Source organism: Hypomesus nipponensis, chromosome 25, assembly GCF_054491055.1.
Source record: "Hypomesus nipponensis isolate SF chromosome 25, ASM5449105v1, whole genome shotgun sequence".
In the NCBI taxonomy this organism is placed as follows: Eukaryota; Metazoa; Chordata; class Actinopteri; order Osmeriformes; family Osmeridae; genus Hypomesus; species Hypomesus nipponensis.
In genome coordinates this window covers 11,451,864-11,479,393 of record NC_140385.1, presented here as the reverse complement: position 1 = coordinate 11,479,393, position 27,530 = coordinate 11,451,864, and the positions used below count along the sequence as shown (strand labels likewise).

At 45.5% G+C, this 27,530-nt stretch overlaps 2 protein-coding genes across 3 annotated transcripts in view; one reads left to right on the top strand and one right to left on the bottom strand.

The window, feature by feature from the left end:
• Positions 1–20,436, bottom strand: part of dock11 (dedicator of cytokinesis 11) — a 52,774-nt gene extending 32,338 nt beyond the window's left edge. For both annotated transcript variants that reach the window (XM_084692160.1, XM_084692161.1), the window contains exons 1-14: positions 19,929–20,436; positions 14,925–15,041; positions 14,410–14,499; positions 13,639–13,721; positions 13,249–13,315; positions 11,164–11,259; positions 10,230–10,364; positions 8,151–8,334; positions 6,910–6,989; positions 5,651–5,734; positions 4,918–5,058; positions 3,664–3,942; positions 429–551; positions 28–110 (exon numbers count right to left, since the gene is read on the bottom strand). In XM_084692160.1, the coding sequence (XP_084548286.1) occupies positions 28–110; positions 429–551; positions 3,664–3,942; positions 4,918–5,058; positions 5,651–5,734; positions 6,910–6,989; positions 8,151–8,334; positions 10,230–10,364; positions 11,164–11,259; positions 13,249–13,315; positions 13,639–13,721; positions 14,410–14,499; positions 14,925–15,041; positions 19,929–20,030 (1,664 nt within the window). In that variant the 5' untranslated portion in view covers positions 20,031–20,436. The remainder of the gene's footprint in view (positions 1–27; positions 111–428; positions 552–3,663; positions 3,943–4,917; positions 5,059–5,650; positions 5,735–6,909; positions 6,990–8,150; positions 8,335–10,229; positions 10,365–11,163; positions 11,260–13,248; positions 13,316–13,638; positions 13,722–14,409; positions 14,500–14,924; positions 15,042–19,928) is intronic.
• A 1,359-nt stretch (positions 20,437–21,795) lies between these two features.
• Positions 21,796–23,875, top strand: LOC146222310 (uncharacterized). The gene is made up of 6 exons (XM_084692143.1): positions 21,796–21,838; positions 21,993–22,352; positions 22,640–22,990; positions 23,157–23,282; positions 23,450–23,517; positions 23,747–23,875. Exons 1-6 carry the CDS (start codon positions 21,796–21,798, stop codon positions 23,873–23,875), a joined length of 1,077 nt encoding a protein of 358 aa, XP_084548269.1.
• Positions 23,876–27,530: the final 3,655 nt, after the last annotated feature.

Below are 27,530 nucleotides of genomic sequence, written 5' to 3'. Positions count from 1 at the left end.
ACGGGTGTGGCCGAGGGCCTGTCTTACTTGGCAGCCCAGGCGAAGGGCATCCTGTACTGGCCCAGACGCTGGCACGCCTGCTTGGCAGCTTTCAGAACCTTCTGAGCAGTCTGCAGGACAAAAGCACACACGCAGAATAAAAATGCTTTCGAAAGTCATGGGGGAAATAGGAATAACAGATCGACTAACTGCAGGTCGTCTGGTAAGAAAGTACAATCCCTTGCAACAAGGGTGACCCTCTTTGCTTTTCTGCTACGAAAATCCTGACATCGTTGTAAGTGTAGTAGTCATGGTGGTAGTCTTCCACAACAAACTCCACTTTTGGCTTTGTTACTTTGGTCTTACAGTGTGCCAGTGTGATATTAAGACTGGAGCAGTGGATCACGTGATAGCTGTGCTACGGTCGGCAGAGTGTGGCGGAGTGGGACCTTGGGGACGTCCGAGGTCTTCATGTAGGGCTCGGCGCAGTGCGTGATGCCGTTCTGGAGCACCTTCTCGATCCGAGCCACCAGGAAGATGTCCGCGTGGGGGTTGGTCACTGAGAAAATACCCTGAAGAAGGGAGGAGGAGACAGGGAGGAGGAGACAGGGAGGAGGAAACACGGAGGAGGAGACAGGGAAGAGGAGACAGGGAAGAGGAGACACAGAGGAGGAGACAGGGAGGAGGAGACGTGGAGGAGGAGACATGGAGGAGGAGACAGGGAGGAGACAGGGAGGAGACAGGGAGGAGGAGACAGGGAGGAGGAGACGTGGAGGAGGAGACGTGGAGGAGGAGACAGGGAGGAGACAGGGAGGAGGAGACAGGGAGGAGGAGACAGGGAGGAGGAGACATGGAGGAGACAGGGAGGAGGAGACAGGGAGGATACAGGGTGGAGGAGACGTGGAGGAGGAGACGTGGAGGAGGAGACAGGGAGGAGGAGACAGGGAGGAGGAGACATGGAGGAGGAGACAGGGAGGAGACATGGAGGAGACAGGGAGGAGGAAACAGGGAGGATACAGGGAGGAGGAGACAGGGAGGAGGACGGAAGGTGGAAGAGGGAGGAGGGGATGAGGTGGCGGAGATGGATTGAAGGGGGAGGAAAGGTGGAGGAGAGATAGAGGGAGGGGGAAGTGAGAAGCATTAGGGAAGAAAAAAAGAAATGGAGGAGGAGAGATTTAGGGGGAGGAGGGATTGAGGGAGGAGGAGGGGACGTGGATTCGCGAGAAAAGGAAATGGGAGATTGAGAGGAGGACACGAGATGGAGTGAGGAGAAAAACAAATGGAGGAGAGATTTCAGAGAGAGGAGGTGAGTGTGTGCTGTCTGTGAGCACAGCCACAAGTCATGCATGAGAAGACAGAGCCTGTCTGAGCCAAGCCAGAGAACAGGGGCCAGCGAAACTGCTTTCATGAGGTGAGGAAGATTCCGCAGATGTGGTGTGCTTGATGTTGCTTCTGCACAGGATGCCATGAAATAACAGAGGGTGGAACATCCTTTTGTAAACAAAGTCTTTCTTTTGAGATATCAGTGATGAGTGCCGTCTCTGAGGTAAGGAAGTGTCGTGCTCGGAAGTGACTGCCGTCAGAGACCCAGGCTCTACAGGAAACCAGAGTTGAAACTATAGAACTATGTCGGGGCCTGCAAGGTGAGGACCAACTACAGTTCAGTGCATCAGGGGGCAAATACACTCATAATCAGACCACTTGCCTATGAATAAAATTTACAGATTACAGACAGACACAAACACACGCACGCACGTTCCAAAGAACATCTTCCAAATCAATATTAAAAATCGACTCAATTCCTATGGAAGGCATCGAGTTGCACTCAATGTTGTCTCTTTAAAATCAAAATAGATTTGGTCTGGGGCGTGTACAATAAATTGCACCTTGATAATTATAAACGAGCTGAAACAGGCAGGACTGAGATAGACAACTCGGATAGGCTTGTGGCAGGAGAATGCCAGAGCCAGTCAGCAACATGGCCTTCTATCCAGACCAAGTGAGACAGTCAGAGAGAAGTCAGCATGCTAGGCCACTGGTACCTCACAATGACTGTGGAACTTGTACTATTGATGTCACGAAAACTACACAGAAATGTACACAGGAGCATTAGCGTGGTTGTTTTATTGGCTAACACTGACGTGTTCTGGAAGGGTAGAGAATGATGGGCCAGGTTGACAACGCCCAACTGCACCTAAAGTAGAACGTGGTTTCACAATTTGGAACAGCCCTCTAATCACAGAGGTAGGTTCCCCCCTCCCCCCTTCCTGCTTTGCTTGTGAGACTGTGGGTTCTCATTAGGACCATGGTTTGGCCCTGACCCCGCTGGACTACTGTACGTAGCACAACATTGTAGTTTGCAAAACGTCACGCCCAAATCTTTCCCTGACACGAGCTCATTTGGACTTTTCTAGAACACTCAGATGTTTCCATCCTCAGGCCTCGCAGACTGTGTGCATCAACAGAGCGGGCCACACACACACAGACGTTTCCATTCTGGATTTGTGGTTTGGTAGAGGCCACGTATTTTTCACGGTTTTCCTTCGTTCTCTCTGTCTGTCCCTCCCTCCCTCCCATGTTCCTCCGCTCTCCCTCTGTTTTCTATCTGCGTACGGTTCGGGCCTGTCATCTCTGCAGCCCAGGGGGGCGGGGGGAGTTGGGGGGGGTGTAGAGGAGAAGAGGTGGAGGTAGGGGACTGGAGCAGTCACACGCTCCTCGTGATATACTGCTGGGTGCCACTTGCTGCTGTCCTAATCCTGCTAATGGGCACAGCAGGAAAAGCGGAGTGAGGAGGCCCCCGCGCGCGCGTGTGTGCGCGCGTGAATTCCTGAGTGTGTGTGCTTCCTTCAACCTCCCACCACCTGCAGGATTTTGCGCTGTCCGCTTCATAGGCAGAGAGGGGGCCGAGAGCAAAACAAGTTCAATGTTTCTAGCAACCGCCGCGTATACACTGACAACACTGAGAGAGGGAAAGTGGTGATATCACAAACTTGGCTGTCTAAACAAAGGATCAAGGTCACAGCTGTTCCATACTAAGAATAACAGCATAAGGAGCAAAACTTTGGACCGGTGGATTACGTCGCAGATTAGCAGCGGAAAATCGGGTCCAGAAACTGTGGCTGAAGAAAGCAAAATGCACAGCATTAGTTCACCATTCCTCATCTGACTGTAGCTCAGTGCTCTTTGAATCAAGCAGGGAAATCAATTGGAGTATGTGAGCAAGGTGACCACAGTAGTATTCATGAAGTCAGCAGATTTAGAGCTGTGGGGTTGGCAGGGAAACCAGGAGAATCAGTCAAGTGGAGCACTTGCCCTGTAAATGTGTGGCAGTGTAAGGCTCTGATTGGCTGGGGTAGTGACTCCTTACTGGCTGCCACCCGCTGAGTGTCTGAGAGGACGAGCAGAGGCACACACTGACGACCAAAACCATGTCCTCCTCCTGACTAGGGCTGGCTCACGCTGTGTGAGTGTGTGTGTGTTGGTTGTGTTCCTAGATGGCCACATCCATCTCCTACAGATCCTCACTGGTTCATTACCTTAATGTACGCAAAGGACATTGACAAACGGTCGATACAACAACAAAAAAAACAATGACGCGCTTGAACGCAACGAGGCGTCGGGGGTCAGAGACATCCTTCCCCGGACGCTCAAAGCGCAGCAGGCCCCCCCCCACCGTGGTCCTACCTGAGTGGGGAAGCGCAGCAGCGACTCGGACGCCCTCTGGAGGGTGGGCAGGCTGTTCCCTCTCCCTCCGTCTCCGTTCGGCGCTCCCCCTTCCTCCGCCGGTCCTCCGTCAGGGTCGGGGGAGGAGGGGGAGTGCGGGGCGGGGGAGAGCGGGGCCGGGGAGCCCTCCGCCAGCATGTCCCTCACACAGGCCGGGTTGAGGTCCACGTGGAAGTCGGAGGAGATCTTGCAGCTCTTGGACACGTCGTACAGAGCCAGGCTGATGAAGAAGGGCTCCACCTGGATGCAGAGCGGACGGGGGGGTGGGGGGCGTTTTAGTGAGGGAAGAGGGTGTGTGTGTGTTGATGTAAGACTGTGCAGGCTAATATAGACAAAGCTAAATGGAGAGAGAGCTTGCGTGTGTGTGTGTGTGTGTGAGTGAAAGTGCCGTCCTGCAATACACAATCGTATTAGCGTGGCAGGCAGGACGTTTTTCCAGAAGCCATTAAGCTTTCTACAGCAGGAGATGGAATGAGGAGAAGTGAGGGGGGCACAGCACGCAAATGCACAAGATTCCTCCCTGTGCTTTATGACCAGAATAATCCAGCGTGAAGGAGGAAAGGCAGAGCTGGTTCTGGTCTGGTCATTGCAGGCTCATGCCACACAGCTGTGCATCTGACACAGTCATTCTGCCAACTCCCCATAAACGTCATCCAATGTTTACTTGTGGCTCTACAAATGAGGGGATTTGGCTCTGAAACATACCAGTGATTGGCTTCGATGTTAGGATAGCCCTATCTGACGGCAGTAAATCCCGTCTTAAAGCTTGCCATAAAAAGTACATGCAAAATAAGATATTCCTCCAATAAACTGGTAAACTGGTTAATTATGGCATTTAGTGGCGTGTATGGTGATGCATGGTTGGACTTCCCAGGATACATGGGGGGAAATACAACCCAATCCTGAGAAAAATACCATCATCCCCCCAATATATCACTGTAAAAGGGATTTCAATATTAATAATCTGCAATGAAGACACTTGTGGTGATTATAGAATAGATTATGATTATACAGACAGACACATGATAATCATTTTGAAGTTCAACGTAAGCGATGTGTTACAGCACAGGTTCTGGGGTCCCCCCCAGGAACTGCTCTTGAGAAAAATAGTAGATATCAAACTTGCGCCCCTGATATGATGGTGGGGATGTGAGGCAGGTGCATGTGTGTGTGTGTGACAGTAGTGTGTGTGCGCCTGTGTTTGAGGTGGCCTACGTTGGTGAGGACCCCGTCTCCCTTGTCGCTGACGCAGCCCTGCAGGCTGAAGGTCAGGTCGTGGCAGCTGGCCACGATGCGCCGGCCGAAACGCTCCTCGAACGGCTTCACGTCCGGCTCGATGCCGGAGAAGTCCAGACGCTGGTGGAGGGGGGAGGAGGGAGCGAGGAGGACAAACGGAGGGGAGAGGATGAGAGGAATAAGGAAAACAAGATAAAAGAGATGAAGATGGGCACAGGCGTAGCACAGACGTGATACAGGACGAAGGGGAAAAGACGGAGAAAGAGAAGAGAGAAGATGAGAGGAGGGATGGAGGGAGGGTGGGCAGGGGAAGAACCAGATCATCAGAGTCACTATCTGGGTTATTGCCGGTTTCAGTTTACACGTACGAGGAATTTACTTTGATAGGTTGGTCCATAACAATAAACCTAGTATGTAGAAATATAAAGAAAGATAAAAAGATCAAGATAAAAAAAATAAAGTACTGTAAGATAAAACAAGTACTGTAAACAAACGGCATGTTACAAAAAGAAGGGAGAAGGAAACTGTGGTTAGCTTCTCGCATGCATATGCATAGGGACGTGTTCCATGTACAAAACCACAACCAGCCAGTTGCTTTCAGACACTCAGTCCCAGGGCAGCACTGTTTCATCCCCCCAAAAGAATCCATACTGATGAAAGCCCTGAGCTTTGCAATGCCCCCTGGTAGAGACTTCAGAGAGGGAGGGCTAACCTGCGTCTCAGGGTCCAGGGAGAACAGCTTTTGTCTTCCCTCGTTCCTGTTGATTTTATTGAGCTGGTCTGTTTCCCTGGCGTACTGCAGAAAAAGAGAGAGGAAGAGAGTTAGAGAGAGAGCGAATTAGAGAGAGTGAGAGTGAGAGAGAGGGAGGGAGAGAGAGCGAGAGAGTGGAGAGAGAGAGAGAGAGAGAGAGAGAGAGAGAGAGAGAGAGAGAGAGAGAGAGAGAGAGCGCGAGAGAGTGGAGAGAGAGAGAGAGAGAGAGAGAGAGAGAGAGAGAGAGGGGGAGAGACATGGAATACCCCTCAGGTCAGACAGTCCAGATAGCTCCCCTCCTCCTCTCTTGGACCATCCAGCCTCCAGACAAGAAAGCTAAACTCTCTTTTATATGAAAATAGAAAGGAAAAGAAATCCCAGAGCGTGTGTCCACGCACACACACACACACTCCAACAGCCTCTCGACACAGAGACAGAGTTCTTTGTTCTCTGTGTGAAGCTCTGGGCTTCGAGACACATTGAGGCGGTCTGGTCTCTGAGCGTACACACTGCTGTCTGTCCAGACAGGGTCAGGAACTGGATGTGGACCCAGACAGCAGAGTTCAACAGCAGCTCACTGGGGCTCCACAACATCTGACCATGGTAAAAACAACTTCTTAGTTGATTTGACAGTTCAGGATCATGGACAGCGTGGAGTGCATGCTAGGGCGACATACACTCAATGTACTGTATATGCCATCTGCGTTTTCTAACTTTCAACTGTATTTACAGCTAATTATCCTCTTATAGATGTCACTGGATAGGTAGCGGTTAAGGGCCCTTGTCTGTCGATACAGGGAAAAAACTGGATAAACAGTTAAAAACACAACCTTGTGTCAGTCCGTGGATGTACGCATTGATCAAGGGTTAAGATCCCATCATGAATCCTAAAGCATTTCTCATAGCCCTCTAGCATAAACACACATGTTATTCCGCAGTGTATTTACTAGACACACACTGCTGAGCTACTGAACAACATACAGTAAAGATGACTTTATAGAAATCCAGTTTTTATCCAAGTCTGAACTAGTAGGTGTCCATTAGGGGTGGGAATCTTTTGGTAATAAAAATAAATCAATCATATATATATGAAAATACAAAATCGCACAAAAAAAATAGATTCACATCAATTTGTGAATCGATCTGAATCGCTAGCAGACTGAATCGCGATTCAAATGTGAAAAGATTTCCCCCCTCACCCCTAGTGTCCATGTTCTAACCTTCAACAGTTCAGGATGAAGACTTCTTCCCACACTCTCCAGCAGACTCTCTCCCCTCCCCTGGCTCGTGCTGTCCTCATCTGTGATTGGACAAAACAACAGTCAGTCAAAGAACAAAACAACCAAAACTACAGCAGAGGCTTGGTGTTGTGTCAACGAGATCGTCGAGCAGAGAAACGTGGTTGCAACAACATTCAAGATGACACGCGTTCACATTCGCAGATATTTTCACTGTTGAGGCAGTGAAAATATCTTCGAATGTGTACGTGTGTCATCTTGAAAGGTTTCTTAGAAGCTCACACTGACAAAGTGTGTGTCATGCGTCTGTATATCCTCTGGGTTCTAGATAGGAGACTGCAGCATGCGAGGGGGAGTTTGGGGTTGAGAGATTCTTTCTGTGCAGGGTCAAATCTCTTAGCTTTCTCTTCATGTGTTTCCAGACTGCTCTGTTGAGGAGGGTTAACGAATGTCCTCCTGCTGTGAGGTACTTCAGTGGGAGTACACACACACACACACACCATCGTTCTGTACACATGCGCACATACACTCACAACATAAGGAATGCTGCTGGCACCAGTCCACCATTGAAAGAACAATGTTCTCAGTACATATTAACTTCCTCTTTGCGATGACAAACGATAAAGGGAACTAAAAATCATAAAGTACCTTGTGACTGGAATCTAACAGCATCCATCTGTGCATGCGCAGTTAAAACTCTTTTACCAACCTTTCAATAGATAGGGGGCAAAGATACAGAAAGACCTCAGACAGGGGTTAAACGCTGCGGTAAGTCACTGAGGCCAATCATTAAAACGTCATAACAAGGGCCTCACGTCAAATCCCGGGGGTTCCACAGTCATGCAAAGGGCCTATCCTAAACCTGGTTCTCATTTCCTCTGTTGTCTAACAGGTTCAAAACAGAATCAGGCGCGTAGTGTGCCTGTGTGTGTATATGACAGTAGTGTGTAGGTGGGTGCGTGTGTTTATGTGTTTGACGGTAGTGTGCGTGCGCTTATCCACAGCGACTTACAGTAACTACAGGGACATTCCCTCCGAGGCAAGTAGGGTGCAGTGCCTTGCCCAAAGACACATCGTAATTTTGCACGGCTGGGAGTCGAACCAACAACCTTCTGATTAATAGTCCGACTCCCTAACCGCTCAGCCACCTGATCCCCGTGCCTGTGTGCATGTATGACAGTAGTGTATGTGTGTGTGTGTGTCTGTGTATATCCCCGGCTCACCCAGGACAAAGTCCAGAGAGTCCCCCCCGTTCCTGCGGTCGGAGCCGGCCTCAGAGCTGCTGAGCAGGGCCTGCTTCAGGGTCACGACCCACTCCTCCATCTCCGCCTCGCTGTCCGCAGCCAGGAAGTGGCTGTAGCGCTCCTGCATCTTCAGCTCAAAGCCGTTCCGACGCATCTTGGGGCTCTGGGAAAGGGGGGAGAGAGAGGCTGTTCTGACAGAGCTGTGACGCCCCTACCTGCCTACAGCACAGACAGGCCTCCCAACAATGTTCAGCGTCGCAAGGGCGACTTATTTGGGAAAGTGAAGGTTGACTTAGTGCGCAAACAGACCGAGAGTCACCACATTTAAACCTGAGACAGATCACTATCTAAACGAGCTAAACGCTAAAAGTCATAGTTAAAACTAAGCATTTTGTTCAATTTGTATTGATATACACAGAATAATCACATGTGGATGAAACTGTCTCTTTCTATTTTATGACAGATAAATAGGTCCATAGCATGGTTTGTCCTTGAATAGGAAACACAGACAATGCTGGAACTGTTGCGAAAACTTGGACCTGCAATATTTGACCCCCGGTTTTGGTAGGTAGAAGTTTCTATTCCTCTCCACTTCTCTACGTTTGTTGATTGTGACACCAGTAACGTGGCAACAGAGAACAAAGTTATCACTTGAGAAGAGCGCAAATAAGAGGACAGAAGGATCACAGAGAGACTTTGTGCTGGGCTACCAGCAAGCCCACTTTGCATATCAAACCGACTTTAATGAGCTCTCTCATTACACTCCCGCTTCCTGGACAGAAGTCCATCCTTCCTGTGTCTAAGTAAGCATTCTAAAGAACGATTCCAACCCTCTGACAGCTCCCGAGCGTCGACTAAGGGCTGACTCAGGTGCCGTGTCGTGCCAGGCCTCAACAGGCCTATTTCCTTGTTAAGCAAGCGGTTCTGTGTCTGCCAGGTCATAGGAATGGAGCAAAGACGGCCCGGCTCTGCCAAGACCCCAGAGCGGGGGAGGGGCGCTACAGTGGAGGTGGCAGGGCTGGAAACACGGGGGGGGGGGGGGGGACTTGCACAAGGAGGGGCAGAGGCTGCCAGGATCAGCAGCTCAGTGGGCACTGTGGGATCCCTGGGGCGGGGGGGGGGGGGGGGCGGGGGTGGGGGAGGAGGGGGTTTAATAAAACTAGGAATGCAGTCATTATGATGACTAGACTGTCTGCGGAGGGAAGCTCTCTCTGGACGTGTTAGTTCAAGACGCAGGCGTCCACAGGAAGTCATCGGAAAGCTCGACGAGCAATCCGTTGGTCTTTGTGTGCAAACACGATTCTGCGTGCAGCCATTGTTGCCTCATGTCGAGACCTTGAGATTAGTGGTTAATTCCATTTGCAACGATTAGCACCCGCAACAGCAGCAGTAGGCAAAAACCCCACTTCATAAAACATTTCGTATGTTGATTCTCACTGACCAAGTCGTTAATTTGCAGGGGGGGGGGGGGGGGGGGGGGGGGAGGTTCAAAATGAAATGGCTGCGAGCAGAAGTAACACCCTCTAAGTGCTGTTGATGCAACAGGCAATGTGGGGTTCTTCTGCAATTCTCAAAAATCTCATTTCCGGCTCCTTCCAACCGGCTGCCAATCAGACTATACAATGCATCCTCTGACTGTCTGGACAATTCAGACCAGACTCCGAGCTCGGAGGCTACTGTAGGACTTTAACGACGTACTTCACAGCCATCTTACTTTACAGCCACCACTGTGTTGCACATCCTGACTGTGTTCTGCACTAATTGAACAAGGTATGCCAAGGATAACTGGAGCTACTTGCACAAAAGGCACTTAGTCATTTATATTGGATCCTGTTGGTTGCTTTGTTTTGTACTGTGCCTGTCAATGCGGTTGTGACGGTGCAATTTTCCCCCCGGCGATCAATAATGTACTTCTCTACTCCCTAACATCCCATCGAGCTGCAGCTCTCGTCTTGCCTCCTTAATTGACTGAGTTAGAAGACCGAAAGAGGCGACCAATCCCATCACCGTGAAGCCTGACGGGCCAAACCTCAGCAGCAGGTCCGGGGGAGGTCTTACCTGGATGACATCGATACAGGAGTCCAGGTAGATGGAGCCTTTGGTCTCCTTGCAGTTCTTCTCGTCCTTGTAGGAGTTGAGGATGTAGGAGCCGTCGGGCAGCTGGGACAGGTAGAAGTATCTCCTCTTGAAAACCTGAGAACAACCAGATGATGAGAAGAACACTATACTACTGTGTGTACTGGAAGAAACTTTTGTCTACAAGACCAGTTTCTGAAGTTTCTTGTTTTGTGATTTTGGTAACTGAAATACTGTTAAAACGTATTGTTCCTGATTATCTGCTGCACTTACTAATAGTACTACAAAAGTGCATGTAGTAATTATATGTACTTTTGTATGTCACTTTGGATAAAGACGAACGAGTATTCTGCTTAACGAATACTCACAGATACAAGACACTCGAAAAACGTTTCACAGCTGGAGATATGTTTCATTTTCAAAGGCACATTGTTGTGCTTGGGAGGTCTTGGTATAACTTGTGCTTTGTATAATGCGTTGACAGGTATTGGACTTGGCACTGTGTATTGAGAATTGAGGGATTGATGCTAAATAAACAGAGCATAGCGCATGGTACTGTTAACCCAAGGTCACTGGATGGTTTACACAGAACCATCTGGGAAGTCATCCTTGGAAAGTGGTTGGAAAAGGGCGGGCACTTTCCAAAACTACTTGGCAGGTGTCCAGGTGAACCATCTGTCTATCACAGGCTAACTTCAACCATGCCCGTAGGTGCCAGCAGTTCCTCATAGAACCTGGATTCACCAACGGATAACCTGGAGCTGGGCAAGATGGATTGTTGCGTGATCGCCCAAAGGCAAATCAGCTGGCTCACGAGGGTACGGCAGGTCTCGTGTTGTTGTTGGAGTGGACAGAGTGAATGGGTTGTCATTCTGGCTGTGGACGTGTGGTGTTACCCAGGGAGATGCTGACTCACCCTCATGGAGACAGACAGGCTGCTGTTGATGTTGGCTTTCTGCAGCCAGCCCTGCTTCATGACGCCTCCCCTCTGGGAGCACAGAGACGCTGTGTCCTGTTACACACACACACACACACACAGAGAAACACACACACACAGAGAAACACACACACACACACACACACACACAGAAATACACCACACACACACAGAAACACACCACACACAGAAACACACCACACGCACAGAAACACACACACACACAGAAACACACACAGAAACACACACACAGAAACACACACACACACAGAAACACACACAGAAACACACCACACACACACACAGAAACACACAAGACTATTAGAACTTGTTTGTGCACTTGACTTTCAGTATGTATTATGACACACACAGCGCAGATTCGTGGACACGAACAAAGCACAAACACAAGGTTTCCCCAAACACCCAGTAATGACACACAGAAAAAGGGTCTGTATAGGTTCATCACGTTGCAGAATGTACTGTGTGTATTTGTGTGTGTGACTACAGCCGACGCGCGATGTGGAGAGAATATGCTCGCTTTCCATAATGGGGTTGGAAATCATTTAACCCCAATCCTAGCAGTCCGTCCATTTAATCTGCGCTGCAATGTGAGAACCATCATGGGACCGCTCATCACAATCGAACACACGGACGTGCATCCTGAGGGGGACACACACACACAGAAGATATGTATCCCAGCGCCACATGGAATCTGAATATTGAGTTAGCACGTAATCTATTTACCGCACACACACAGCTGCATGTTATCGGGCTATACAATGCTTTTATTTGGCAAGGTGAACAGGGGTGGGTGCAGATTATAATGTGTCGCGAAATATACTTGCGTGGTTTTGTCTAGGCAGAGTGTGCGTGTGTGTGTGCGTGTGCGTAGGGGCTGTAATTACATTGAAGCGCTACGTCCTCTGCGCTCGCCCTCGTGTGTACGTGGTCCTCCCTAGCTTCTGTCCTGTAATCTAATTGGCTGCTCGATCTCCTGCCTCGTCACGCTGGCTACTGAGTGGCTCTCAGAGGCGCACGGCGACGGCCAGACCCAGCCTGCCCCTGACCCCCCCCCCCCCCCCCCGACACCAATCTCCCTGATTGCATTCTCATTGATTCATTCTCAGCGTTATGCCTTTGTGCTCTCCTCTTCTCCTCGGTCGAGAAGAGGAGGACGTCAAAAAGGGAATAAAAAGCCTTCCATAAGACCGTGGATGAAGGGATGGATTTGTCAATTCATCAATGTTTTACCATTACAGAAGAGCTTTCCAACTGACCCTGTCTGGAGCAGAAAGGACACCGACAGTCGTGTAACGCTATACAAGACCATCTGAGCACAAGTGAGTTAGGGACAGATCGCCTCTTGCTCCCTCTCAGTCTCCACCCTTCCCTGCAGTAACATACCACGGCGGCATTTATTTTCTTTCAATTACAGACCTTTTTTTTTCCCCCCCCTATCCAAGTTTATCCACATCCGGCCAGGGGAGGAGGAGGGGGAGGGGGGGTTGGGGGGAGGCCAGGGCTATTTATAGTTAGGCTCTGGTTTCACAGGCTCTCACAGGGATGAGACTCCAGAGAGCCAGCAGGCCCTAGCCAGAATGTTCTCTCACAGGGCTTCAGTCGAGTGACTCAGCACCGCGTTTCGTGCAGGATGCTGTACACGGTGCGAAAGAGAGTGTCGTAAGAGATTACAAACTGGCGTTCGCAGCAAGCCAGTACCGCCAATCACGTCTCTCCCTCGTGCTTGGCGTCCATGACATTTTTGCCGCCCGTTTGTTTGTTTTTTACTGTAACAAGCAACCTTAGTTACAGGGCAGCTGTGTGTTGCTCATCGAACAAGCCATTACAACATCGGCCCACTGGATGAGGTGTTCGAGAACGTCGATAGACGCAAACACCTCCAATGACCTAGTCAATGGCCATGTACTGGAAGTCAAGTGCATGCTCCCCATGAAATAGAAGGCGACTCCGTTGCCGGCCACTCGTACGCCATCGAAATAATCAATACAATGTCTGTGGTGTAATGCCTTCGGGGCCCGCTAAGCCCCGTAGGCCCCAACTCACCTCATCTTTAAAGTCCTCATCGATCTCAAACACGTGAGGCGGCAGCTTGTCGGTCTTCAGGCCTTTACTGTGAAAACACGGGTCAGGGAGGTCAGCGCGTGTCTGCGGACCTGATCAAGCTGCTATAAATCCAACCCCTGCCTACAGGGTTGTAGCGCATCACTGGTTATTCCCGTTTGGTCGCTTCAATGTCTTCAATTAAAATAAAAACTCATTAAAATGAGTTGTACATATGTGGGGGTCAATAAATGATGATTTCTGTCATGAAAAAAAATATCAATCATAATCCGTCTATTTGCAGTCCTGCTTCATTTTTTTTACGTGACTAATCCAAATACTGTAGTTTAGTAAATATGCTGTTTCATTTTGGGTGTGTTCTTGCAGCCTTACTTTGGAAGCATCCGGAAGTCTCCGGAGTAGGCCTCGTATTTGTAATTGATGACGTGCCAGTCCGTGTTGTACATCTTGATGCACTGCCAAACAGTTCCACACACAACTCCAATTAGGAACACTCAAAACACAAAACCTTTTTTTATTTGATGAATTGTTATAAAAACTCAATTGACTACCACAGCCCTAGGCCTATCGATGCACAAACAAGGTGTTTCATGATATGCATGATGTGACTATCACTCTGTAGCTAAAGTGACCTAACTGCACATTCCTTTTGCATTGCGTTATGGAGAAGGTTTGTAGAGGAAGACTAGAATCTCCATATTTGTGCTTGATCGTGAGCCAGTTGCTGTATGAAGTGTGCTTGGCACACTTCAAAGCCAGTATAGTCTGGCTTTAAATTTACAGTATAAAAATTTGATCATGTTCAAGTGAGCATTGTCATAGTAACTGACCTAACACTGACATAACTATATCAAGAAGAGCAATGAGATTCTTACATTATATCGTACATGCACTCAAATACATACAGTTTTCAGTAATGTCTCAAGTCTTCATGAGATTTCATGTATTCTAATGGCTGTTGTTTTAACGCCATATGGTTGTCATAAAATGGAGGCAAAAGATTTGAGCCTTCACACCGTGCCAATTTTTTTTAAAAAAAATTTAATCACACTGTGATTCCTTAAAAGTCTATTTACAATCTCGTTGAACTGCTTTCAGACTGACATCGTATTAGAGCAGCACAACCATGGCATGAGTGAGTACCTCTTTGGCAAACAGACTCTGGGCTTCTCGCTCTGCATTCTGGGGCACGGAGGGAACCAGGGTCCGCCTCTGGCGAGAGATCTGGGACTCCTACAGACACAAACACGACACACACACACACACACACGTAGTCTGTCAGGATGGGAATGCCACATGGAGCTTTATGCCTCAGAACAGAATCACATGTGTTTGGGAATGAGACACAATAAACTGTCTGGGAGTGAGCTGACATGAGACAAGATTCGATCTGATGGTCGAATCAAATCCACCAATAAAACTTTTTAACTGCAGAGTTGATAAACGAACCTAGCTACATCTTCTAAAACCTAGTGGTCATAAAAAAATCTGTAAAAAAATTAACTGACTACAAACGTTAGCTTTTCATGCAAATCCTGAGATTTTGCAACAGCTCTCCAATAAATGTATACCTATTCTTTACTTATCCCTCATGCTACTACCGAAGCCTGGCGGCCCAGTGCTGTGTACCCTGGGTACTGTCGTGTTGAAACTCTCACCGAGACATCGTCGGCGGGGCAGAGCAGCAGGTCTCTGTGGGGGTCGCTGTGGATCTGAGCCTTCCTCTGGAACACCACGTTCTCGTAGTCCAACGGCTCGATGATTTTGGGCTGCTCCTGTAACAGAACGCAGTCAGACCCAGAGGCTGGAAAACATGACTCGGCCTGGGCCCCCGCTCACCTGATCTGTTTATGGTCTGCTACAGCGAAGGCTTCAGGTTAGATGGGGATGGGGTGGGTCGTGACACCTGAACATGGTAAGCCACATGAGGGTAAAAAGCAGGAGAGGAAACCACAAGGTTTCAGAGGAGAAGCTACAACGCAGACAGAGGCAGAGAGACGGAGGGAAAGGAAGTATTCGAGAGAGACAGAGAGAGGAGTATGAGCGGGCGACAGCATGAATAAAGAGAGGAAAGCAGTCGAGAAATAGGGAAGGAGAGGGTGTGAGAACCCTGGAAACAGGTCAGGGAACTTTGTGGTAAAGCTCAAGGTGGAACAGGGGATGGCCTTGGTGAGTTACAACAGTGTTTTCTCTATGTTGATTTTGCCATGGCTGCCACAGTATCAGAAATCAGGCTGTACAAAAAGCCGTCTATCAGCAGTGATTGTTAAAGTGAATGTCAGAGAATAGCACGGACACGCGCTTCACACAGGCAGTTGAGATTGCGTGTGTGCATCCTTGAGAACTGTATGTCGTATAACTTATGTTGTCAGTTCATTTAAGCCTGTTATTGTATTAGTCTATAGTTCTTTCAAACTTAAATTAATTTAACGGGTGATTTTAGTTGTTTGTATTCTTCACCTGCTAGATAAATTGCACATGTCAGGTGGGTGGGGGGTGGGAGGGTGTTATTGTTCAGACAGACCTGCCCCCACTGCTAAAAAAAATCCTTAAGGAAACACTGTACAAGACCATGATATCACCCAATAGCAAGTACAGAAACTTTGAAGAAGTTTGGAAAACTTGACTTTAGCGCTTCGCTACTCATACTCATTTCCCTCAGTAAATTTACAGGGGTCAGAAGAACTGGAACATTAACTAGACCAGAAGGGTTAGTAACATGGTCAGCCATTGACAAATTACTCAAGAGGAAGAATGACAAAAGTAAAGACAACAAGGAACAACTGAACAAAGATGGCCGCCCTCTGCAAGAACTCTGCAATGTGACATCCTGTTTCAAGTTTCATAGAGAAGCCAAATGATTTCATATCCCATATTTTGAACTTAAAATCGCACCGGTTCGACCACAACTAGGTCATATGGTGCAAAGCCAAGCAACAAGCTATAAACAATAAATAATGAATTTAAAGAATGAGCCAGTTTCTGCAAGTCCTACAAAAAGATAAGCAAGAATATTTTGGCGTAGACTACACGTTCAGAATGTTTTTCAGTGAAATTCAGGTTGTTAATCCATGGCTTAGGCCTACAGGCAGCTGCAGCCTGTGTGCCCTCACTAATACAGACTGCTAACAGGTGTAAGGTCGGATCACCTCAGTGAGTGATAGAACTAACATAGTTAGAACCTCCTTCATAGACGCATGTGGCTAAGGCACCATCCGCTCCTTTCCAGGCCTCCCGTATACACACATAGCTCAGTGCACAGCTGTATGTGTGTGTGTGTGTGTTGGGGGTGGGGGGAGTTCATGTTCCATGGGCAGCTAGCCTCACACAGCTGAAGCCATAGGCTGTGTTGCAGTTATCCAGGGGTAAAGTTTAGGTGTCTGTCATTGACTTCCCTTCCAGCTGGTGCACAGAACTGCACACTACACAATCATCTTCTTCTCCCCTTAAACCTCCATCCTCTCTCTGTTTAAGAAACGCCCCCTTCTGCCTTTTTTGTAATTGTGACAGTTTTGTGGTAACCCGAGGCTAAAGCTTGCGCAGCGAAGACCCTCCTCAGCACTGTCCATCTCTCTCTCTCTCTCTCTCTCTCTCTCTCTCTCTCTCTCTCTCTCTCTCTCTCTCTCTCTCTCTCTCTCTCTCTCTCTCTCTCTCTCTCTCTCTCTCTCTCTCTCTCTCTCTCTCTCTCTCTCTCTCTCTCTCTCCTCTCTCCTCTCACACGCTCTCTTCTTACTAATGACGAATCAGTCCAAACCATGGGCATAAAAAGCCCATTAAACCCCATGAAACAATAACATCACAATTCCTTGTATTAAAGTTTTAAATACTCTTGAATTCCTAGGAGTAACTCTGACAAATTCGACACCAGTCGACGACACCGAGTGGTCCTACAGTAACCTAGGCCTGCTGAACGCATCAGGTCACGCTGAGCAGTAGGGCGCCCTGAGCAGCACAACAGCTTCCTGTCATGTGACACGGGCTGGGGAAGCAGTGGAACCACAGAGACCTTCAGCAGGCAGCATCGTCGTTCCATTACAACACCGATCATGTTACAGAGAGAGAGAGACACAGAGAGAGACACAGAGAGAGACAGAGAGAGACAGGGAGAGACACAGAGAGAGAGAGAGGGGGGGGGGAATAGACAAGAGACAGAAAGACATACAGAGAGAGACAGAGATGATAGGGAGAGAGATGAGAGAGAGAGAGAGAAAGAGAGAGAGAGAGAGAAGGGGGGAGAAATAGACAAGAGACAGAAAGACATAGAGAGACAGAGACGATAGAGAGAGACAGACAGAGACAAAGACAGAGAGAGAGAGAGTGAGTGAGTGAGTGAGTGAGAGATCGTGTGAGAGAGAGAGAGAGAGAGAGAGAGAGAGAGAGAGAGAGAGAGAGAGAGAGAGAGAGAGAGAGATTGACAAAGGGCAGGGAGATGACACAAGACAGGGCCTGACTAAGGGGCGTAGGCGCCTTCCTCTAACTACACACCCAAACTCACTTTCTCGACTTGTTTATGGCACTCGTTTTCCTTACTCGACTCAACTATCTGTCTGGCCTGAACCCTCAAACATCAGTTGGCGAACATACTGTGACTTCAACATGCTGGAGGGCACGAGGCCTTAACGTTAGTGAGAAAAGTACATTTCCAGATGTCTGTTTCTGAATACGGTTCAGTGGAGACCAAAGAGAACTCAACCAGATGGGCTGTAAGAAACCGAGCAGGCTACAAACACACGTGTGCACACACACACACACACACACACACACACACACACACACACACACACACACACACACACACACATGTATTCAACAGTTCCACTGGCTTATCTCTGACCCCAGTAAGTGCTCCAATCTGTGTATTTACTATAAACACAGACATGAGAATATCATAACTCTTCACATTGACTTGGTTAAACACACACTAGAATCCAGGTCAGGCCTACATCACAACTAAACGAGACTCCTCAAAGTACGCTATATTTATATACGACGTCATGAACTTGATTTGATTTGACAAGGACTGATTGGCCATCTGTCTATTTTACGTCATAGGTCCGGTTACTTTATTCTCAGATTGAACCGATCACAGAGCAAACCTCCAGAATAATGTGAATTTGATGACCCACCAGTGACACCACCTTCCAGTGCAAAACAGGAGATAGAGAGGAATACAGAACAAGAGGAGAGGCCAGGGACGAGAGGAAGCAGAACTATTGACCTATTGGGACACAGATCTACACACACACACTCACACACAGGAAGCATGGTTGTAGCCTGGCTCAAGGGAATTCCCATGTGAGAACACCAGCAGTGCGACCTCTACAAAACAGTGCTTGTTCCCCGTTACCATGACCACCATTACCCTGAGGCTCATCCGCCACTTGACCAGACACAGTTTAGAGTCTGCTAGTGTGTGTTTGAAGTCTGTGTAGAACGTTTTTTTTTCCTATCACAAGATGTGTACATGTTGCTGCGTCAGTACCATCACCATCATCATCATGAGACCTGAAAGGGGGCAGGATGCTGTAGCTACTCAAAAATCCATTATCCACTTTGATTGAGCTAATCGTGGAGGTGTGTGATTTGTATTATACTCATGATAGCGAACTTTAAGGGAGAGTATAGCTTAGCAGTTATTGCGCTTGACTGCGAATTAAGAGATTTTTGGTTTGTATCCCCTCAGTACTGTGCATTGCTTTAACTGCTAATCGAGTACATTTTAATTTGTGTGAGATAGGTCTCTGAACAGATATGTTCTTGTTTGAGGTCGCACAATGAATCATGTCTTTCACACACGCATTTGTTTGTAGGAATTTATCTCCAACAAAACAAATAAATGGCCTCAATACTACAACACAAACACACAACATAAAGACACACTGGTGAGAATCTGCAAGGACCCCTCTGCAAATGATTAAAAATAGTCTAGGCAAGCTCACTACTCTGAATGCTTCATCAGCATTATCTGTAATTCATCTCAAACCACGTCCAATCTCAGGATTTCAAGACAGTGTTGCAAGTTGTTGAGACTAGCATAGAATAGACACAATTGATTTTTCAAATCTCAATATCAGTAATTCCTAAATAACCATAGTGGAAAACAGCAGCATGGGACATCGAGAACACGACGTTGCAGAATCTGAGCTGGTCGCACAACAGGAACATCTTTTATTTCTCAAGCGCACAAAAGACACCAAAGAAGATGATGCCAAGAGTATTGGAATACCATGCCAAATCCTTTTTAAACGATGTCACACAAAAAAAGACGCAACTACAGAAACACTAGCTATACACAATGAAGTTGTGTGGTTTTGACATCACTGAATTTGCATCCATTATAGGCTACGTTTTCTGGATAATAAAGAAGTCAAATAGTAGCCGGTGTCATCTTGCATGTGAGGTTTGGTAAATTGTGAGTCTGACACGTTTTTGCTTAGCTATAGTAGCGACAAACAATATCACCGGTAAAGTATACAAAGTATCCAATAAAAAATATATTAAATTAGAAGTACAGCTTCCGTCTTGTGCAAATTGACACTTAAATGTACCGATAGCTAGTAAGGTTATGTGACAATGGACATAATGTCAAGATTAATGCGTTAGCAAGGAACCGTTAGCTACTACCGGGTAATGAGAATAAAAGGTTCTCCATAGCTACTAACCACGACCACCGATGTCCTCACAGCCTCCGAGACGCTTTGTCTGAGTTCCGCTGCCGTCCCAGGTTTACTCAACCTCTTGGTGAATTTTCGCACCTCGGACATTGTATTTTTCTCTTTAAAACTACCTTTGTCCCGGTGCAAGCATGCCGCGGTACCGAGCAGCAGCGGTTGTGACAGATGCGGGTTGACCAGCGGTTGCGTAGTGAGGCGGGGCAAGTTGGTAACGAGAGGCAGGTTCGAGCATCTCCACTCGCCTCCTCAGCCAGATGCGTTGTCACTCACGGGTCAGACTCAGTCATCATGGCTGATGTGTACCTGTCTGTCTCTGTGAAAGCCTATATTTCACTTACTGCAAGTCAAAGCACTTCTACACCCTCGATATTAAATAGCCCTGTTCTCCGTTTTTTCAGAGCACTGAAATGGGTGTGAGAGGCGCAAATAGATCCTGACTTTCTTATAAGTAGATAGCCATATGTACACAAGTTTTCTCATGAATTGTGCTGTGTACTGTGTAAAGGTGGACCTAGGCTAGGCTACTCGTACATTGTCGATAATAAAAACAATCCATCGTTTTAGACACCCTCAAATATCATGTATTTGAAAATGCTGCACTCTGGTGGACTTCAATGGCAATTGCAACCAAACACATCTTGGATTGAAACCTCAGGAATGGCTCAGTCGAACAGAAGATCAACGTTCAGTTCAGTGGTTAGAGCATTTGACTGCAGATCAAGACATAATTTAAATCTTAATCAGTCAGCAGGGAGAGAATGGAGTCTGGAAATTTCTTTAAAGGACAAAAGAAACCTACTTCAGTATAGGCTTTTGGACTTTGAGGCCACATTAGCGTCAGAGCATAGATGGTACTCTTATCTTACTTTTAAAACAACTGCCAACTGTGTTTTTGTTTTTGTTCGCTTTTTTTGTAGAATGTGTGATTGGTGTACAATCCCCTTAAATTGAGTCTAGAGCACACAAGAATTACTAGAGCTGTCTTCACCAATAACCACATCAAGCAACCTAATAAAATACACAAAATAAACAAGCCCATGTGATTTTTTTTCATTCAATTTTCTCTGCACAGAAAAAATATTATTTGTAAATCCCCAGTCAGCAGGTGCTCAGCCTGGCCCATGCAGAGTCATCATCTGTGGAGAGACAGGTAAGAGTTCATCTGAGGGCATGTTATTGATGACCAGAACTAAAGTACAGTTATCTGCATCACAGTGACTAAAGTTTTAAGACGAGTGGGCCTGAAGTCCAAAGAGGAGCCACTTACCAGTTTGAATGCAGCTCTATGCAGTCTCAGCAAGACGAGCTAAGCAGTGAAAGGATGTGGGCTGACAAAAGGATGATGAAAGAAACATGTACCAGCCAGAGAAAGACCAATAAAAAACAAACAAACAAAAACATTGCTTCCTTTTTTGAAAGAATGACTAATATCATGATTGTGTTGGTGTAAGCCTCGAGACACAAAAGTGACTTTTCAAAGTATATATATTCCACTTGGTAAGGGGCTTTAGACGTGAACTAAACAGATCCAATAGAAGAGAAGTGGGTGATCGAGGGTGGAAAACGGAATGAAATACATAGATATAAATTGTTGGAAAGCTATGAAAGTAAGTTTAACTTCAATCATCATGTAATTGTGTAGCCCCATCAACCCCTTATGACTTGTGATTAATGTAAGGAACACTGCCTGTAACACATTTAAATGTGTTTGTTTTCAATTATTTTCTAACATTCAATAGGATGGTTCAGTTGTGTACCTCCTACTGTGCTGTACGGAACTCCTGATACAGTATGCATATGTGTGTTCTCACCAATACCACTTGCAAGGTACGAGCCAGAAGAACAGGTCATTAAAATGATCAACTGCTGGATCATCTCTTTGTTTCACATAAACTTGGGTAAGACATTTTGTAATTGTAAGTTATCATATTTTATTATCTTAAGAGTATGCTGGCATGTCCTGTACTGTATTTGGTTTTCATTATTGTACTTGTAATGGTGGTTAAAGTAATTGTATGTGGTGAAATGTTTGTTTCTTTTTTCTTTTGACAGTTTGTGCATTTTCTGGTGACTTAATCCAGTCAGATCCTATAATTGTGACCACGTTGGGTGACAGTGTGACCTTCACTTGCCTCTGCCCAAAAGGGTTGATCCCCATTAAGTGGTTTAAGCAAACTATGGGACAAAAACCCATTTTTATGGTATCCTATTTCTCCACAAATGACACATTTCCTCATAAAAACTTTAACTATGACTTCAAAGTGACCAACCGTATGAGTGTGAAAGGAGAATTGGATAGTTGTAATTTGACCATCTTCAAGACGCAGCCTGGAGACTCAGCAACATACTACTGTTCTGCTGGAAGATCAAACACAATTTATTTTGGAAATGGGACTTTTTTAATTCTCAAAGGTAATTGTTTGCAAAAGATTCACTTTAAGTGCATCTGCATCTATACTCGTGTATTATGTGTATGTGTACAGAGTATCCACACATAATTCAAATTGTGTAATTAATCATTATTCTCATTTTGCAGTATTCCATTAAATATTTAACTAATAATTTAGGGTGATGTACAAGACTCATCAATCATTACTTGTTGTAAATACCAGAAAAGTTTAGTTTGTGAAAAGTATGATACAACACTAACATGCAAGATGACATGATAAAATATTGCAAACAATTACATTGCTTTTTAGGTCCAGGTTCCAATACCAAAGCAGTTGTCCAGCAGCCAGTGTCTGAGTCCATCCAGCCAGGAGACTCTGTTACTCTGAACTGTACAATACACACTGAGTCCTGTGCAGGAGAACACAGTGTCTATTGGTTCAGACAAGGGTCAGGAGAATCCCGTCCAGGAATCCTTTACACCCATGGAGGCAGGAGTGATCAGTGTGAGAAGAGCCCTGAGGCTGGGTCTCCTACACAGAGCTGTGTCTACAACCTCCCCAAGAGGAACCTCAGCCTCTCTGATGCTGGGACTTACTACTGTGCTTTGGCCTCATGTGGGGAGATACTGTTTGGAAATGGGACCAAGCTGGACATTCAAAGTAAACCACAAATACATTTAATCAAATATCTACCAAGTGGATATCTGAATACACACTGAAATAGTTAATTGAACACAATTTCAATTCTAAACAATTACAGTATTTCCTCATTTTGAACGAAAAGAATAGTATTCATTGGATGCTTTCTAAATTTCAGATGTTCCAGATGGTCAGAATCATCCTTTTCTCTTCATCCTATTTTGCCTGATGACAACCGTTTCGATAATGAGTGTGACTGTCAACCTTATCGTCTGTTGGAAAATGAAAAGGACACTTTGTGATGTCTGCACAGGTACTGAATGTCTTTAGTATGACAGATTACCAGTGTACTCCTCTATTATTTAAGAAGGAGCTATTTTGCACTTAGTTTTCACGTTTTTTTGTACAGTATGGCAGACTCTAAAATGTTAAAAGTTCTGATAATTCTGAAAGTGTTTTCTCATTTGCTCATACTCTAAGAGGGGCCAGACACGTCCGAATGCCGAACAGAATACAGGACTGCCTCTGTGAGCAGAGCAAATGAACAGGTTCGTTTAGAGGAAAACATTCCTGATTTTAAAATTGGTACAGTACTTTCACTGCATAGGTGATTTAGTTACTGTAAAACTTTTTGGGTGTACTTCTGTATTCAATTGAACTACTCACCAATTTTGTATAATCTGAGTAGTTGCCAGGAACTTGCTTGTTTACCAGCATAAACAATTTACAGGATATTGTAACAAATCGTTGTCATTATTCTGTGTTACTTTGTCCCAGGTCAGTGATGATGACCTGAACTACTCCACTTTAAAGTTTACTGACAAGAAGAAAACCAAGTCCAGGAGACAGAGAGACAATCCAATCTACACTGAAGTGAAGTATCGAATAGAAGGCAGTAGCGGCTAATTAGAAATTCATGATACAAATACATAAGACCTAAACCTTTTTAGTCTGTCTAATCATTATTTTGCAATAGAATAGGATTAGGTTGAAGTAGTATCAATAGATGTTATTGTTGTTTTCATGTGATATTACATTGCTTTGTAGAGTGTATTATTCTTGCTTTTTTTGTTTTGAACATTATACAAACATAAAATAGGTTGGTACAATATAATTTGACACTGTATGGAAACCAATTGTGAAAACTTTTACATCTCATGGTCATAAGGGTTTAATGAAGCATTTGTGCAACCTCTTCCTGCTTGTGATCATTACAAATCTATAAGTTACAATTAGAACTGCCTTGAAACTTAACAAACAAGCTTACACCTGTTTGAAAATTGTTCCTTGGAAAATTGAACAAAATACACTTTCAATTTGTCCCACATTCCCAATTAATATTTACATTGTTATTTATGTTGTTTAAAAATTTGTATAACATTACCTGGACTATCACAATACAGATCCTGTTGCCAGTTGTACAGCTCTTCTGTGCTTGAATAATCTGTTCTTCCTGGAGGAAACCAATAACGAGACACAACTGTTTAAAAGCCCATGGTTAAGACAATACAGAAGCATCATGTTGTGCAGCTAATCTTGATGTTGGATACAAAAATCATCCGGTGTCATCTTTCATGATATAATCGACTGATTGCCTGCAACATCGATCAATATCAAACTGTTATCAAACACATTTTCCCACATATACCAGCAGCAACCTTCATGTGAGATTAGGACAATCCTGATTTTGATGTGAAAATCAAAACCGTTAAAATTCCATCAATCTAAAACATTCAGCCAACTGATTCAGGCTGAATCAGTTGGCTGAATGTTTTAGTGGGATGTATATGTATATGTGGGAAAATGTGTTTAATGACAGTTTAATATTGATCGATGTTGCAGGCTATCAGTTGTTATCAGGATTGTCCTAATCTCACATGAAGGTTGCTGCTGAATCATTCAGCTATTTATTTAAGATGTGATCAAAGGTGATCATTTAAGATTCAAATTAAGTGTATTAAACCTTTTCCAAGACAACATAAAAAAAAGAAAAGAATTCCAGTCCAGCCAGGAGTCTGTATCTGGACTGGAATTACGTCTCCCAGAATGCACCACGCAGACAGGTTCAAATGCCTCAGCCCTCTGAAGCGGGAGCTCAGGTGTGGGAGAGAGTGTACAAAGTGGTGAGTGGACCCACACACCAAGCAGAGGAGAGCGTACCTGGCACAAACAGAGTTCAATGCCAGAGGACCTTTGATCTTGTGTATACCGTTGGTAATGTTCAAATGAGGGGAAACTTTATAAAGCCTCTGTTTTGCTTTAAAATAATCCTGAAATATTTTTTTGGGGGTAAATAAATTGGTTTCTTTGTTTGAACACACTTTTGCCTGCTCTGTCTGGTTGTGACGCACTGCCCTACACCCCACTTAGTGGTCCAGCCTCTAGTGATACCAAAACACAGTGAGACGTGCAGGAGACCAGTGTCTACTGGTTCAAATATGGTTTAGGGGAATTCCAAACAGGAATCAATCTGCTTTTATAGCAGTACCATTATCCCTAACCCTAACATAATAAAGAGCTATGTCTAGGAGGTTCATGATGCTGTCTTCTTATGATATTTATAGCTGTATCCTGTATCAACCTCACAGTGACTTTGCGGTGTGCTTACAGAAAAAGTCAACAGTTTCACAGTCAGACCCCTAGCTAAGGCCAACCCTCTCTTTAGACAGGAAGCTTCCTTCAAACTGTTTGTGCAGCAAGCCCACAAACACTCAAGCCCACACCTTTTACAGAAGCACCTTTTATTTTCCACAGAGGACAGACATGACGTGTTTAACTACAGTTTATTTTTGGTCTAGAGCTTAGTGGCACATACTGTAGTAAGATATGAAACACATTTGACATGCCAAATCAGACGATGTACCATGACATGAAGATGTGTGACTCGTCTCTCAGTCAGGAGCAAAACCATTCTTAATGGTTTCTGATACATGTCATGTTATGAAAAATAAAAATAAATCCTCAATATTTAAAATTGTTAATGAAGGAAATTGTTTTGAAATGAGCCACAATATATCATTGGCCTAAGTGATGTAAAATAATGTGCAGATCTCTAATATATTAGTGATCTTCACATCCAATATTTGTAAGTAAACCTTAATTTAATTTTATTTAAAATAATTCCGTCCCTAGGTTTTAAATGAAATGTTTCACTAATGCTCTTCTTATTCAGCATTTTTTGCTCCAGACAACAGAAATTGGTAGCTAAATTATGATTATGTGATAGGATTCTTCTTATACATTGTCAGGCATGGTGTGGGTTGAATTGGTGTTGGACAACATGCTCAGAGTTGTAGCCAAGTTGACTTGGTGGATGCATGATAGAGACCAGATACTGTATCTCACATTATACATGATCTCTTTTGGGACAGGAAGTCCCTGTGTTTCATGTAGTTCAGCTCCACCTCAAGATGGAAAGTGTCACATAGGTCCCCTGACAGAGGTGCATTAGATGTGCTGGCATCAGTGTGAAGATGTGTGTGCATGTGTATCAATATAGAGTTTACCTGCTGAGAATGAGCAGATCCTAAAATTGTAAATGAATAAAGATGTTCTCATCTAGTGCTACCTGTTCATAGGGTCAGATGCGCCACACTTTTCTTTTGTTTTCTGTGGTCATCTGTACGTACAGTGCCGTCTCACACCCTGTTACCCTCTCATTCTCGACCTCTCTTTCTCTCTCACTCTGCGTTGCTCGTTAACTCTGATTGTGGTTTTCTGCAGGATGCATGCTACTGGTCTGGTATTCTCACATTCAGTACTTGGCTGCGACACTTGGTCAAGTCATTCGCTATGTTGGAGACATATGAACACTCTTCAAGTATGAATTTACCATTTTGAATCTAATCTGCAAAACCTTACCCTCTCTGACACTGGGACTACAGTACTGGGATGTTGTCTCTCCCGCGTCCCCTGTAAGGACAAACTGTGTGGAGATGGAACCATGCTGGACATGGACAAAGTCTGCTCTCTCTCTCTCTTTCTCTCAGAAAATAGTGATTGCAGAGACGTAATCCATGTTTCTATGGAAAACTGTTGACATTCACATTTTTGGGCAAGGCACTTCACCCTATTTGCCTCGGGGGGAATAAAGTCGCTCTGGATAAGAGCGTCTGCTAAATGACTAAATGTAATGTAATGCTTAGGACCCAAGGACGTGCAGTGAATCAGGTGAAGTTGTGTGGAAGGCTGGAAGCACATTCATAAACTTAGTTGAAAATTTGAAAACGGCAGTTTGTCAGCCCTCAGGGATCCCCTACGGTGGAATAGCCTGCCTTGCCGAGTTCAAAAGCTGAGCCTTTTATAACACCTCAAATGTTCTAGGTATTTGTAACATCCAAACAACTTCTTCCGCTTCACTGCAACCCCTTGCATCCCGAGCTAAACACCTGCTGAATTGCAACTTCCCACAGTGCCTGGGATAGGGCTGTAGGGCTGTCCCCAATCAGTCGACTAGTCGATCTTCTGGTCAATATGCTCTTGGTCGACTAAGATTCTTTTAGTCGAGCTGCCATATGGCAGTGTGAGATCTGATTCCCGCTTGTGTCATCATTACTGAATT